We start from the raw sequence: 15823 nt of genomic DNA, 5'->3' as shown, positions 1-15823 counted from the left end.
GCGAGGGTCATGAAAATCAGGACCCCCTCACGCCAAAAAATATTTTAGTTGAAGATTTTTGTATTATTACATGTATCTATTTTCAAATTTCACAGCCACTGAGGATATGGTAGCATGGAAACTAAGAGGTTAAAATATAGCAAGGATTTCTAGAAGCTACAAGCTTTGTTTAAGACAGGATACGTCTCAGTTGCTTGCGTGAGGGTCTGTTCATGAAGTTGGGCTTGTGACCTGACAAGTAACATTACGGCCACGTGAAAATGCGCATTCACAGGTACAACCGGCAAGTTCACAGAAAAGAAAGAGCACTCCCCTCATTTACACGCTCGCGTAAACGTAGTCTGTAAGCAGTGTTCACAGTCGTAGTGCTGAAGTGCGATACTCATAATGGTGACTGAAGATTTCGATCTTATATAGTGCAAGTTATGACGTTGCCGAAGTTTAGACAGTCTGTTGCTATTGCACAAGGGTCATTTCATAAGTCATGACAACTATGGTATTATCTTACATAATGCGCCGACCTGGGAATTTCACGATGAGCGTTGAACAACGTGCATCAGAACGCCGACATAAAATAAGGTTCCAGCGCAGGAGATCGCGGCAGAGGGCAAAATGAAACACACCCATTGGAACTCTGAAATGTATTGTGCACAATACAAATGGAACAAAAATTAATTAAAATCAACTACTGTCTTTCAAAATAGTCCGCCAGTGGCCGCAGACAGCGTTGCCAACGATAGGGAAGGTGTTGTGTGCCATCGGCATTGCCATCAATGTGTGCCACATGCCGCCGAAATGCCGTGACAATAACCGCCCCGTTTGCAAAGCGAATCCCACGCAATGGTTTCTTCAGTTGCGCAATGAAGTCGAAGTCACAAAAACTGGGGCCTGATGAGTAGGGTGGGTGAGAGAGATTTTTCCTCTCCCATCGTTGAATTCAGTTCTTGATGATGTCTGCAGTGTGGGCTGTAGCATTATTATGGAGTATGGCCGCAATATCCACCTGTGACGGACTTTTTTGCCGTTTCCCACAGCTGATCGTAGTTCCACATGACACTGAACATTTCTGTCAGCGAGAACGACGTGCGGAAGAGAGCTAACGAATAAACTGTTGAAAGAAGCACATTCTAATTCCTACATGAGAGGGTAACATTTGTTGTCTGCGTGCAATGTTTGCGTCCTAGATTACAAACGATGCTTCTGTGAGGGACGTCTACACTCTGGCACCACACTAGACATGCAATTTCACAGTTCTGCGGAGGATTTTTGGAACGGTGGACCATGGAATGTACAGCTGTCGTGACACAGTTCGTGCACTGCTTGAAGATCGGACATTGTGTTCAATATTTGCAGCCATGGCACAGTAACTTCTTCAGCAACTGGCGTCAGCCTATCTCAGGAGCATTTCGCAAATCGCCATTTAGTTCCTTTAATGCGTCGAAACTCGGGAAGATCAGCAGCGCTGTTGTTTTAGTAAAACAGCTTTACGACTAAAGCCCTGCTCGCCTTTTCCAGACCCATGTTGACTGTATGCAACTGTAATGTATACTGATGCTTGTGCCTCAACACTACGCCGCCGAACCAGCACCGGCGCCTAATGACAAGTCACGACACTAACTCCACTAACAACGCAAATCCTGCAGCTCACAGTCTGAAATTCATTCCTGTAACGTTGGGTATCCATACGGTGAACAGTTTTCCACGTACACTGGCTCAAGTATCGAAAGTTTAATTATAACCGCCCTGTACTTCTCAAGTTTTCGGGAGTACACTACGTGGTCAAAGGTATCCGGAAACCTGGCTGAAAATGACTTACAAGCTCATGCCGCCCTTGATCGGTAATGCTGGAATTCACTATGGTGTTGGCCCACCCTTAGCGCAAGCCGCGGTGGCCGTGCGGTTCTAGGCGCTTCAGTCCGGAACCGCGCGACTGCTACGGTCGCAGGTTCGAATCCTGCCTCGGGCATGGATGTGTGTGATGTCCTTAGGTTAGTTAGGTTTAAGTAGTTCTAAGTTCTAGGGGACTGATGCCTCAGATGTTAAGTCCCATAGTGCTCAGAGCCATTTTGAACCCACCCTTAGCCTGGATGACAGCTTCCACTCTCGCAGGCATACGTTCAATCAGGTGCTGGGACGTTTCTTGGGGAATGGCAGCCCATTTGTCAAGGAGTACTGCACTGAGGAGAGGTATCGATGTAGGTCGTTGAGGCCTTTCACGAAGTCTGCGTTCCAAAATATCGCAAATGTGCCCTATAGTATTCAGGTCAGGTCTCTGTGCAGGCCAGTCCATTACAGGCATGTTATTGTCGTGTAACCACTCCGCCACAGGCTGTGCATTATGAACAGGTGCTCGATCGTGTTGAAAGATGCATCGCCATCCCCGCATTGATCTTAAACATTGGGAAGCAAGAAGGTACCTAAAACATCAATGAAGCCCTATGGTGTGGTAGTATCACGCAAAACAACCAGTGGTGCAAGCGCCCTCCATGAAAAACACGACCACACCATAACACATCGCCTCCGAATTTTACCGTTGGCACTACACACGCTGGCAGATGACGTTCACTGGGCATTCGCCATACTCACACTCTGTCATCGCATAGCCACTTTGTGTAACATGATTCGTCACTCCACACAACGTTTTTCCACTGTTCAATCGTCCGATGTTTACTCTCCTTACACCAAGCGAGACGTCGTGTGGCATTTACCGGCGTGATATGTGGCTTATGACCAGTCGCTCGACCATGAAATCCAAGTTTTGTCGTCTCCCGTCTGTCATAGTACTTGCAGTGGATCCTGATGCAGTTTGAAATTTCTGTGTGATGATCTGAATGGATGTCACGTTATACATTACTACCCTCTTTTACTGTAGGCAGTCTCTGTCAATCAACAGACGTGGTCGACCTGTACGCGTTTAAGCTATATGTGTCCCTTCATGTTTCCACTTCACTATCACATCGACAACAGTGGACCTGGGGATGTTTAGGAGTGTGCAAAACTCGCGTACTGACGTATGACACGAGTGACACCAAATCTCCTGACAACTTTCGAATTCACTGAGTTCCGCGGAGCACCCCATTCTGCTCTCTCACGATGTCTAATGACTACTGAGGAGGCTGATATGGAGTACCTGCCAGTAGGTGGCAGCACAATGCACCTAATATGTTTTTGGGTGTGTCCGGCTACTTTTGAAAACACAGAGTATGCTTTTCAAATGCTTGATTTATCTGCATTAAAATTTCTTGGAAGTTATGCTAAAGCGATGGATTAAGGAACGACGAACGAAATTTTATCATCATATTAAAACATCTCATATATTTTATTGGAATCAGTTTATTATTATCGTCTTGAAAGAGTTCCAGTTTCCACAACAGTTAATATGTCTAGTACAAGTGTACTTAGTGGAAACTTACTGCAGAGTAAGGGTCACAACTGGAATGTCAGAGCATTTGGAAGTCAGAACTGCTCTTAGACAAGCAGACGCCTCATCTCCAGTAATTTTAACTTAATTTTAGAAAAGTTAGACAGAGAACACCAAATATTAAAGCAAGCTGGAATAAAACTGGCAATAACATAATAAATAGGCTTACATATGCGGACTATGTTTTAATAACTGGTAGAAAGGAGGACTTGCAGCTCATGACAACTTCTTATAGGAATATTGGAAGGAAAGTAGGGTTACAAATTAACGAGGAGAAAACAGAGTACATGGTCGTGACGAAAGCACCCAATGAACAGACCGTACTGATAATTGATGAATTCTCTTTGAAAATACTTGGGGAGCATTTTTAGCGAGTAGAATAAATGGAAACTGATATTAAGGCAATGATCGCAGCGGCAAACAGATCATTTTTCGGCTTAAGGGACCTGTTATACAGCAGAGCAGTTTCGAAAAGTTTTAGAATCAGAACGACACCAGACTATAATTCTCCTAGTAGCTATACATCTTTCTGAAACATTTAAATTAAGGAAAACAGATGAATAAAAACTGTTGGCCTTCGAGAAAAAGATGTCAAAGAAAACGTTTAGTGCCGAGAGGGTCACCCAGCCACAGGCACGGACGATATTAAGAAACCAGGAATTAATAGACCTACGCTCTCAAACTGATATTGGGCGAAAGATGAAGAAAAGAACATCGATGTGGGCAGGTCGTGTAATGAGGGTGGAAGAGGAAAGACTACCGCGAGTAGCACTCTCAGGATGCGTGGTAGGCAGAAGGGGCCGAATAAGTCCGCGGACAAGATGGAAGGGTGATGTCAACAGGGATACGCAGGAGGTGGGCCTGGGAAAAGGAGAATGGACCACGAAAGTCAGGAATGTAAATGATTGTTGGGGGAATGCACAGAACGCATCTGGTCTCGCAAAGCGAAAATTAAGAAAAGCATATTACGAGATTGTACGTGTTTTGTCGTTAGCGCTACTAAAATTACAGACATCAGAGACCCGTTTATATAAAGGTTGACGGAAAGTAAACTGGGGTGTGTGGGGGGGGGGGGTGGGGGTGGAGAGACGATAACGAAATAAAAAACTGTGGTCCCCCCTACGCCCCCCCCCCCAGCCAATTGAATGCTGGATACGCTCCTGAAGAAGTACAGCTGCGTTGGTGGACATAGGATACGGCGATGGCAACACTTAGCAGTAGTGAGAGCGGAGGCGGTCACGAACCTTCAGAGAAGATGACGTTGATCATTATTCCAAAGATGGAGACGGCGAAGATGTCGTCGACGCTGGCGGCCGCCACCACCAGTGTGGGGATGCCTTTCTTGGTGCCGTAGCCGCGCTCCTGCAGCGCGAACAGGCACGGGATCACGACCGCGGGCGACACCGCCGCCATCGCCGCTCTGGCAACAGACAACGCCTGTCAGCGCACATCGCTGTAACGCCCACGTCTCTTTCTGCTAACAACACTAACACCTAGCGCAATTAGGCCGCTGTACTCGAGCTCATGGAATACTGATTTTACGAGGACAAGATAAAACGTAACTCCACCAAATTTTTTACGTGAAAACCTTTTAATTAAACAAATTTCATTAACGTTCTACATCTTTATTCCTCATGTCTACATATTTACTTCTCCACATAATCATCTTGGCGACGAACACGTCTCTCCCAATGAGAGGCCAGTTTGTTGATACCGCCATAGCAGAATGCCTGACTTTGTAGACGAAGCCACAACCTCACATTTGCTTGCACCGCTTCATCACTATGAAAGAGAAGTCATTGAATGTGTTCTTCAGTTTTGAAAACACACGAAAATAGCATGGGGTCAAGTCTGGACATTATGGCGGATGGCAGATGACAGGTGTCGGATTGTTGCACAAGTTGCAACGCTCGTGTCTGTTGTGGCATTGTCACGCTGACAACAGGCTGCTCCATGTGTGGGCGAACTCTCCAATTTCATACTTTCGGGTTTCTGAGAGTCTTTCACGCACCGACGTACACTCATGCTCATAAATTACGGATAATTGCAGAATGTGGTGCCACACAGCGTCGCACTACGCAAAACTGGCGCTAATAGCATAGGCACATAGGCAATACACTCGACACAGATCTATAAGTCCACATTATTGGTGATAAGTTGAGAAAACCGTCCCGAAACACATGTGCTACAAAACGCCACTGCCTCCTGCGCATGTACCCCGGACATCAATATGGGATATGATCACCATGCACACGTAAACACGCCGCACAGCGGGTTGGCATACTCTGGATCAGATGGTCGAGCAGCTGCTGGGGTATAGCCTCCCATTCGTGCACTAGTGCCTGTCAGACCTCCTGAAGTGTCGTAAGGGTTTGAAGACGTGCAGCCATACGTTAACCGAGAGCATCTCAAACGTGAGCGATGGCGTTTAGGTCTGGAGAACAGGCAGCCCACTCCATACACTTGATATCTACTGTTTCAAGGTGCTCCTCCACGATGGCAGTTCAGTGGGCCTGTGCGTTATCATCCATCAGGAGGAAGAGGGGACCCACTGCACCCCTGAAAAGGAGGAGATACTGGTGCAAAATGACGTCCCGATACACCTGACCTGTTACAGTTCCGCTGTCAAAGACATGCAGGTGTATACGTGCACCAATCATAATTCCATCCCACACCATCAAACCACGACCTCCATGCAGGTCCCTTTCAAGGACATTAAGAGGTTGGTAACCGGGCAAGAATCACTGTTCAGACTATACCTGGACTCGTCCCTGAACATAACCTGGGACCACTGTTCCAATGACCATATACTGTGTTCTTGACACCAGGCTTTACGGGCTCTCCTGTGACCAGGGCTCAGTGGAATGCACCTTTCAGGTCTCCGGGCGAATAAAACATGTCTGTTCAGTCGTCTGTAGACTGTGTGTCTGGAGACAACTGTTCCAGTGGCTGCGGTAAGGTCCCGAGCAAGGCTACCTGCAGTACTCCGTGGCCGTCTCCGTGCACTGATGGTGAGATATCGGTCTTCTTGTGGTGTTGTACACTGTGGACGTTCCATACTGTCGCGCCTGGACACGTTTCCTGTCTGCTGGAATCGTTGCCATAATCTTGAGATCACACTTTGTGGCACACGGAGGGCCCGTGCTACGACCTGCTGTCTTTGACCAGCCTCCAGTCGCCCTAGTCTTCTACCCCTCATAACGTCATCAATGTGTGTTCTTGAGCGATTTTCAACACACAGTCACCATTAGGACGTCTGAAAACGTCTGCACACTTACTCGCTGCACCGTACTCTGACACGCACCAACACACCTCAGCGTATGTGGACTGCTGCCAGCGCCACCGTGCGGCGACCGCAGGTCAAATGCACCGCGTGGTCGTACCCCGAGGTGATTTAAACCCGCAAACCGCCCATCAGAGCGTTGTTTTACCATGTATCAGCATTATCCTTAATTTGTGAGCGTGAGTGTACGTAAGTTACACACTACAGTTCGGAGCTCTCTGGAGGCAGAGGGTCGCAGCTTGTCTCAGCGAAGCAGGAAAGACGACCAAGTAATGTGCATGACATTTAACTGCTCGTTCGATATTGAGAACAGAATAAAAAATTCGGAGGTATTACATTTCAGCATACCCTCGTATTTGGTTAGCGTACTGTATTCCAAATTCTATATAATCCTATATTAAAGATACAGCAAGAGAAGGAAGATCAGAGCTAACGTGCCATCGACAAAGAGGTCATTAGAGACGGAGCAGAAACTCGAATAGTTTCGAGGATGAGGATGGAAATCGGCGGTGCTCCTTTAAAGGAATCGTCCCGACAAGATACAAAGAATTGTTCATAAACCAAGTGTAGGATTTAAAACGTAATACAAAATGACTTTATAACGAATATCACAAACAAACGAATTTGGTGTACGGAGTGTAGGAAAACAACCTGAAAACTGGGCCAGGGCATAGTAGGAGACGCCGGACCGACCGAAACTTTGCAGATAAGCATAGTTCACCACTGTGACGCAACGTCCATAAAACGTGAGCTAGTACCGAAATTTTTGAAGCTTCGGGAATTACGCATATGCAACATGGCGGGTATTTTCGAGAGAGTGGGCCAGCATTTCTTTGATTATGCCAAATTATTAGCAATACTGGAGGCAGGAATTTCGAGCATTTGTTCCAAAAATGTGATCTGAAAAAAGGGTGTTTGAAACTTTTGTTTTTAAACTTCTCTTAGTTGCGCTTACTGAGGGACTATTCTTATCAGAAGGGACATTCACTCATGCTGTGCGTGCATTAACAAAATGTGAAACATGTGGATTTACATTTCTTTATTAATTATATTGCACGCTACAGCGCTAGATGTCGACTTGCTTAATGAAGTCCCTTTTTTTTAAGCTGCAGATTATCATCTGAACAGATTAATGACCTGACGGTACTCTAGCGTAGTTTTTTTAATACTCAAACTTTACCTGTAAACATACAGGGTGTTTCAAAAATGACCGGTATATTTGAAACGGCAATAAAAACTAAACGAGCAGCAATAGAAATACACCGTTTGTTGCAATATGCTTGGGACAACAGTACCTTTTCAGGCGGACAAACTTTCGAAATTACAGTAGTTACAATTTTCAACAACAGATGGCGCTGCAAGTGATGTGAAAGATATAGAAGACAACGCAGTCTGTGGGTGCGCCATTCTGTACGTCGTCTTTCTGCTGTAAGAGTGTGCTGTTCACAACGTGCAAGTGTGCTGTGGACAACATGGTTTATTGCTTAGAACAGAGGATTTTTCTGCTGTTGGAATTCCACCGCCTAGAACACAGTGTTGTTGCAACAAGACGAAGTTTTCAACGGAGGTTTAATGTAACCAAAGGACCGAAAAGCGATACAATAAAGGATCTGTTTGAAAAATTTCAACGGACTGGGAACGTGACGGATGAACGTGCTGGAAAGGTAGGGCGACCGCGTACGGCAACCACAGAGGGCAACGCGCACCTAGTGCAGCAGGTGATCCAACAGCGGCCTCGGGTTTCCGTTCGCCGTGTTGCAGCTGCGGTCCAAATGATGCCAACGTCCACGTATCGTCTCATGCGCCAGAATTTACACCTCTATCCATACAAAATTCAAACGCGGCAACCCCTCAGCGCCGCTATCATTGCTGCACTAGAGACATTCGCTAACGATATAGTGCACAGGACTGATGACGGCGATATGCATGTGGGCAACATTTGGTTTACTGACGAAGCTTATTTTTACATGGACGGCTTCGTCAATAAACAGAACTGGCGCATATGGTGAACCGAAAAGCCCCATGTTGCAGTCCCATCGTCCCTGCATCCTCAAAAACTACTGGTCTGGGCCGCCATTTCTTCCAAAGGACTCATTGGCCTATTTTTCAGATCCGAAACGATTACTGCATCACGCTAACTGGACATTCTTCGTGAATTTGTGGCGGTACAAACTGCCTTAGACGACACTGCGAACACCTCGTGGTTTATGCAAGATGGTGCCCGGCCACATCGCACGGCCGACGTCTTTAATTTCCTCAATCAATATTTCGATGATCGTGTGATTGCTTTGGGTTATCCGAAACATACAGGAGGCGGCGTGGTTTGGCCTCCCTATTCGCCAGACATGAACCCCTGTGACTTCTTTCTGTGGGGACACTTGAAAGACCAGGTGTACCGCCAGAATCCAGAAACAATTGAACAGCTGAAGCAGTACATCTCATCTGCATGTGAAGCCATTCCGCCAGACACGTTATCAAAGGTTTCGGGTGATTTCATACAGACACTACGCCATATTATTGCTACGCATGGTGGATATGTGGAAAATATCGTACTATAGAGGATCCCAGACCGCAGCGCCATCTGTTGTTGACAATTGTAACTACTGTAATTTCGAAAGTTTGTCTGCCTGAAAATGTACTGTTGTCCCAAGCATATTGCAACAAACGGTGTATTTCTATCGCTGCTCGTTTAGTTTGTATTGCCGTTTCAAATATACCGGTCATTTTTGAAACACCCTGTATAAGAAGATTCGAGTCTAAGGTAACAGCCATGGTTAGCAGTTTAAAGATTGCCTAGCTCTGACCATAAATTTTAAACAATTTTCTCCTGTTTAATTGTGTCCACAGGCCTGTAGTATTTTTTTAAAGGACAACGTTTTCCACCTACAGTGTAAAAAAAAATATTTGTCCATCACAATCGCGATTTCGGCTTTTTATACCATTTTCAAGTGACAGCTCACTTTTAAGAGAACGATGCTGCGACGTACTTCGTGGTGACATATCACTTGAAAAAAAAATAGCGGTTTTGGTGAATAAATATAATAATAATAAAAGTAGGAGGAAAATGTTGTCTTTCCAGAAACATTTATTTTCAACTAATGCAATTGATAACAACACTCTTTAGCATAACAGATATTGGCTGGATATGTCAGTTTGAATGCACACACTTCCGCACGCGTCTCGTTGACTGGCTGTCGTTTTACGATAACAGTCCCACAGCCGTGCATTTCCAGCCTGCTATTACTTGCAAACTCTTGATCTATTCGACGTCCTGTACCGCACTCTGACCTTTCCACCAGGTTGTTTCTCTCTACCCTGAATATACAACGGCATCTTTGTTCGCTGCAGAGAAGACTGATAGTTGGTTGGAGTATGACCATAAAGGGCGTTCTGCCGCAGTACTGTCATTTTGGTGAAGGTGCTTTCCGGCATCGGTATAAGGAGCCCACATATCTGCGTTGGTTTTTTATTATTCTGGTACGTTTAGTCCAGTGGTCCTCAAACTGCGGCCCGAATAAGGAATTCGTGCGCCAAGCGCACCTTAGCCTTATTTTACAATACTATGCAAGCAACAACTAGCAGTTGAATCAAAAAATGTCAACTAACGTTACGAGCTTCTTAAAGGTACAGTTTTACGCCCAGTAGCAAAAAATAGAGAGTAGCTTTTTCAGATGTACTTAATTTTAATTGATGTTGGTGAATTGGGCAATGAGCTAAGTTGGTAGTTTATCTAAGGGGCACAGGGGTAGGTGGCGCGGCCATTGCCGGTTTGGAGGATGTAACCTATCAGCTGCTACGGCATAAATTTCAAACGGAAATAACTCGGATTTATGAATGTGAATTACAGAGATGATCATATTAAAACGTGGTACATATTTGTAGCCACTAATAAGAAAATAAATTAAGGCTGTTCTAATACAGCGCAATGGGTATAGAAGAAAACTGACATTTATGATCCTGTCTCATACGGCACAAAGTATTTAAATACAAGTACAGGTAACGTTATTTATCAATTAATCATCCCCTCACACAGACAACTGCCACACTTCGTCAAGCAGTTACAGTGTCACAACTTTGGGGTCGCTGAATGTAGTAGCAATCTTACACGGAGAACAGTCGACACGAAGTATTCCGAACGGTGTCGGCTTTTAGCGATCAGTACCTTGGTGTCCGGCAGCCCTTACTGTACAACTAATCTATGGGAGTCTTATAACATACTGATTTATGTAGATAACCAAATACTAATAACTTCGGCACGTGTGTGCCACCCCAGAATGTCAATTCTGGTTCCTGAGTACGGAAGTTCGACGGCTGCTGGGCTAGTCCATACTTTTTTATCCAAATCGAACTTAAGATACGAAAATGCAGAAAACTCTGCAGATTGATAACTACATGTTTGAAGAAGTAGATGAGTTTCAATATCTGAGGGAGGTAGTAAACAACAGAAATGATGAAAAACAAGAAATACAAGCGAGGATCAAAGCGGCATCCAGGGTGTCGTATACACTCAAAAAGTTATTCAAAATCTTTTCAAGCGGGACCAAAAATGTATATATATGAAACTACGAGGGCTTGCTGAGAAATAATACGTCCGATTTTGTCATGTGAAATCTCTTAAAGCTTTTTTTAAAATCAAGGAAAGTCACTAAAATTCTACGTCGTAAGTCTTCATGTCTAAATACTTGCAGTCCTCTGCCGCTAGAGGGCTCCGAGTAGTAACGTGTAGCATGGCGGTGCGTAACGTAACTATCTCGATGCGTGAGAAACTGAAACAACGAATTCGTCCACATACGGTGTGCCCTCTCCTTCAGCATGAGAATTCCAGACCACACACGAGCGCTTAAAAATCTGTAACAATCCGACTCCTTTGGTTCACTGTCATCGATCATCCTCCATACATTCCCGACTTGGCCTCATCCGATTTTCTTCGTGTCCAAAAGTTAAAAACACTTTAGAGAACTTCACTTGATAGTGATCAAATGGTGCAAGCAGGGATGTGGTTGCAGCTCCATCAACAAGGTCAAACATTCTACAGTGACGGTAGTATCAACAAACTGGTCTCTCGTGGAAGAAATGTGTTCGTCGCCAGAGCGACTACGTTGAGAAAGAAATATGTAGACATGAAGAATAAAGATGTAGAATGTTAATAATTTTTTTTGTATTCAACAAGCTTTGGAAGCATTTCTTTTCAGAAAGTCCTCGTATAATCAGACCAGTATTGCTATGAGAGGCAGGAATATGGAGAATACATACGCACGCAAAATAAAATCCTGCAAAAAATATTTAGATTAATCTGCGAGTGAAAAGAACGGCGAAGAAGAAATAACTGGGAGCTAAGGGTGATAAATAATGAACCACATGTTGTTGCAGAAGTCGAGACAAGGAGACTGAGACGGGCCGGCCAAATCTATAGAAGAGAGGAGGGATCAATACTGAAGCAGTGTCAAGAAACCCGAAGGACGAAGATCTTTTTTGCACGCCGAAAATAAGATGGAGAGACAAGGTGATCAAGGATTTTCAGATGCAATGAACTTGGAGCAAGGTAAGGAGAGGCCGAGGACAGGACATTGTGGGGAAGGCTACTTGACAAGACCAAAAAGCGACTATGGTTTGTGAGCCAGGAGAGTAAGAATAAATAAGTCAAAACCTGGTCTTTTCTGTTACGGAGGGAAGGTTGTGGACCTGTGAGGTTCCTTTCCCATTGCTTTCGCCACATTTCGATGATATTAAAGTGTTGCAAATCGTTTCGTGATTTATAAGTATGAAGAGACTCTGTTCACATCTCCGAAAAGTTTGTGAAATGGAAGCAAAGAATTGCTTCGTATTTTAGTAGATTCTCCGACAAGTGCATGATTCCGTATTAATGTGAGTGAATGTGGCTGAGTGTAAGGAGCCAATAGGTATGTTTAGATATTATTGTCCTCAGTTTCATCTACATGTTGTAATTTAGTTCTTCGTCAACCTTCTTGACAGGACACTATTAAGTCTCACCGGAGCATTATGTTCTTATAGCAGAGTACCCGAGACTCAGAGCTGGAGCACGGAGGATAGAGGTCGTGTATCCCAAAGTGACATTGGAGAAATTTTCGGAACATCGTTCTTCTCTACAATGAACTTCCCAACATACCTCGGTGTGACTCTGTACAGAAGTTGAACAAAGACCGCCACGACACATGAATCAGGAACAGCATTCAGACTCGAAGTAGATCAGTGCTAAGGCTTCAAAAGCTAAGCTTCACCAAGAAGTGAAATTATATTCACTCAACTAGTCGTAAAGATGTTTAAGAAATAGATAAAGTAGTATCACGATATATTTAATGGTCAGAAGCATCAAAAAGTACTTAAAAAGGTCTGAAACCGACGATACATGTTATTTTGAGTGATAAATCTAGAAAAATCTCATCAATCATAACAAATCAACTGTTTGGGAAGACGGATGTCTCTAGTCGTCAAACATGCTAGAGATTCAATGAGATGATTCAAGAACTTTGCTTCTAGTGGTGAAGAAGTTTGAGAAGGTCATTGCTGGTAGCTGACGGGCGCCTTTCGGCAGTGCATTCTACATCAACGTAAAGACAGTGCGTGGTGGTGAGTACTTCTTATCAATATTAGTTATTTTCTGTCGTAGCCCATTCGTGTACTGAGAAAGAGAAACTGTCTACCTATGCGACTCTATACAGGCTCTGTTCTCTCTCGTCACATTTTGGAGATGCCTCTGAGAGAAATGCCTTGGTAACAATAGAATGGTCGCACAGTCGTCTTCGAGAAGAAGTTTTCTAAATTTACCCAGTAGGGTTTCGCGAGAACAAAGTCGCCTTTTTTCTAAAGATTTCCGTTCAAATTTCGCGAGAATCTGAGTTACATTCTCGCACGCGCTACACCGACCTGTCCAGACAATTCGTTTGATTTCTGCTGTAGCACGTACACGATTATGGCTCCAAACACAAAAAGTGCTCTAGAATCGGTTGCACGAGCGTATTGTATGTGGTTTTTCTTTACAGATGCAGTTCGCTATTCAGGAAACTATTCTGATAAATCTAAGTGTTCCACTCACATTCCTTTATACTGATTTTACGTGTTCATCTCAAGTCATATCGCTCCTTGGTGTTATGCTGGAATATTTAAACGATGTGACGTTTTCCCGATGTTCACCACCAATCTTGTAATCCGATACTACCGTGATCTTTCTCTTTTTACGAGCATTATCTAGTATCAGTCCACATTTGAAGAGAGCTGCCGTTCATTTCACCGGGCGAAATTCTGTCGTTCTGCATTTCCTCACATGATGTACGATGTGCATTCAAGTTCTAAGGCCTGAGATTTTTTCTCCGGTCTGGAAAGAGATAGAAACATGCGCATTGTTTTAAAATGAGGCCGCGTTCATTGTCAATACGTCCCAGAGATGGCAGCACCGTACGGCAGATGGAATTTTACCACCAGCGGCGAGAATGAGAACTGTTTTAAATACTTAAAATGGCGAAGTTTTCCTTACTTGAACAGCGTGCAGTCATTCCTTTTCTGAATTTGCGTGGTGTGAAACCAATTGAAATTCATCGACAGTTGAAGGAGACATGTGGTGATGGAGTTATGGATGTGTCGAGAGTGCGTTCGTGGGTGCGACAGTTTAATGAAGGCAGAACATCGTGTGACAACAAACCGAAACAACCTCGGACTCGCACAAGCCGGTCTGACGACATGATCGAGAAAGTGGAGAGACGTGTTTTGGGGGATCGCCGAATGACTGTTGAACAGATTGACTCCAGAGTTGGCATTTCTGTGGGTTCTGTGCACACAATCCTTCACGACGACCTGAAAATGCGAAACGTCACATCCAGGTGGGTGCTACGAATGCTGACAGACGACCACATGGCTGCCCGTGTGGCATGTTGCCAAGCAATGTTGACGTACAACGACAGCATGAATGGGACTTTCTTTTCGTCGGTTGTAACAATGGATGAGACGTGGGTACCATTTTTCAATCCGGAAACAAAGCGTCAGTCAGCTCAATGGAAGCACACAGATTCACCGGCACCAAAAAAATTTCGGGTAACCGCCAGTGCTGAAAAAATGATGGTCTCCATGTTGTGGGACAGCGAGGGCGTAATCCTTACCCATTGCGTTCTAAAGGGCACTACGGTAACAGGTGCATCCTACGAAAATGTTTTGAAGAACAAATTCCTTCCTGCACTGCAACAAAAACGTCCGGGAAGGGCTGCGGGTGTGCTGTTTCACCAAGACAACGCACCCGCACATCGAGCAAACGTTACGCAACAGTTTCTTCGTGATAACAACATTGAAGTGGTTCCTCATGCTCCCTACTCACCTGACCTGGCTCTCAGTGACTTTTGGCTTTTTCCAACAATGAAAGACACTCTCCGTGGCCGCACAGTCACCAGCCGTGCTGCTATTGCCTCAGCGATTTTTCAGTGGTCAAAACAGACTCCTAAAGAAGCCTTCGCTGCTGCCATGGAATCATGGCGTCAGCGTTGTGAAAAATGTGTACGTCTGCAGGTCGGTTACGTCGAGGAGTAACGCCAGTTTCATCGATTTCGGGTGAGTAGTTAATTAGGAAAAAAAATCGGAGCCCTTAGAACTTGAATGCACCTCCTATAGGATTCAGCTCTAGAGTCCTCTTTGAGCAGGTAATGTGTGGAATATTTTCATCTGCGAGAAATTTACCTGTTGGAGCTGCTGTTTGCGAGTGGGCACTATCGCCTATGAAGAGGAATTCTGGATCAGCTACACATCTGAAAAATTGCCCATGTTGTAGCAGCACCATCCTTCGTTAACAGTATGCCAGTAGTAACCAACAAACACACTATATTCAAGGCAGCTACAAAATATAATACCTGCTGCCTAGGGTTTCCAGCCACCTCTTTCAGTAGTGTTTTCTGATATTGTATCATATACGACTTTTCCTCCAGACGAAAGTGTAGAAATTTATCCTGCAAATTGAAGTAAGATTCATCCGCAAAGAGCACATTTCTCTATTTATTCGTACTCTAATTCCGGTGTTATTGACTCCAGACTAGTAGAGCCCATCCCTCCACTGCTGTGTAACGGTAAGACAATGATTCAAATGGCTCTGAGCACTATGGGACTTAACTTCTGAGGTCATC

General features: G+C 44.6%; 1 protein-coding gene across 2 annotated transcripts in view; it reads right to left on the bottom strand.

Annotated features, from left to right (window-relative positions):
- The window catches only part of LOC126322174 (sodium/hydrogen exchanger 9B2-like), a 166340-nt gene that overhangs the window by 45515 nt on the left and 105002 nt on the right, over positions 1 to 15823 (bottom strand). For both annotated transcript variants that reach the window (XM_049994264.1, XM_049994263.1), the window contains exon 6: positions 4666 to 4841. In XM_049994264.1, coding sequence (XP_049850221.1) covers positions 4666 to 4841 — 176 coding nt within the window. The remainder of the gene's footprint in view (positions 1 to 4665; positions 4842 to 15823) is intronic.

This window comes from Schistocerca gregaria, chromosome 2, assembly GCF_023897955.1.
Source record: "Schistocerca gregaria isolate iqSchGreg1 chromosome 2, iqSchGreg1.2, whole genome shotgun sequence".
NCBI classification, from domain to species: Eukaryota; Metazoa; Arthropoda; class Insecta; order Orthoptera; family Acrididae; genus Schistocerca; species Schistocerca gregaria.
The sequence above is the reverse complement of the archived record's forward strand: the minus strand, read 5'-3'. Positions and strand labels throughout refer to the sequence as shown.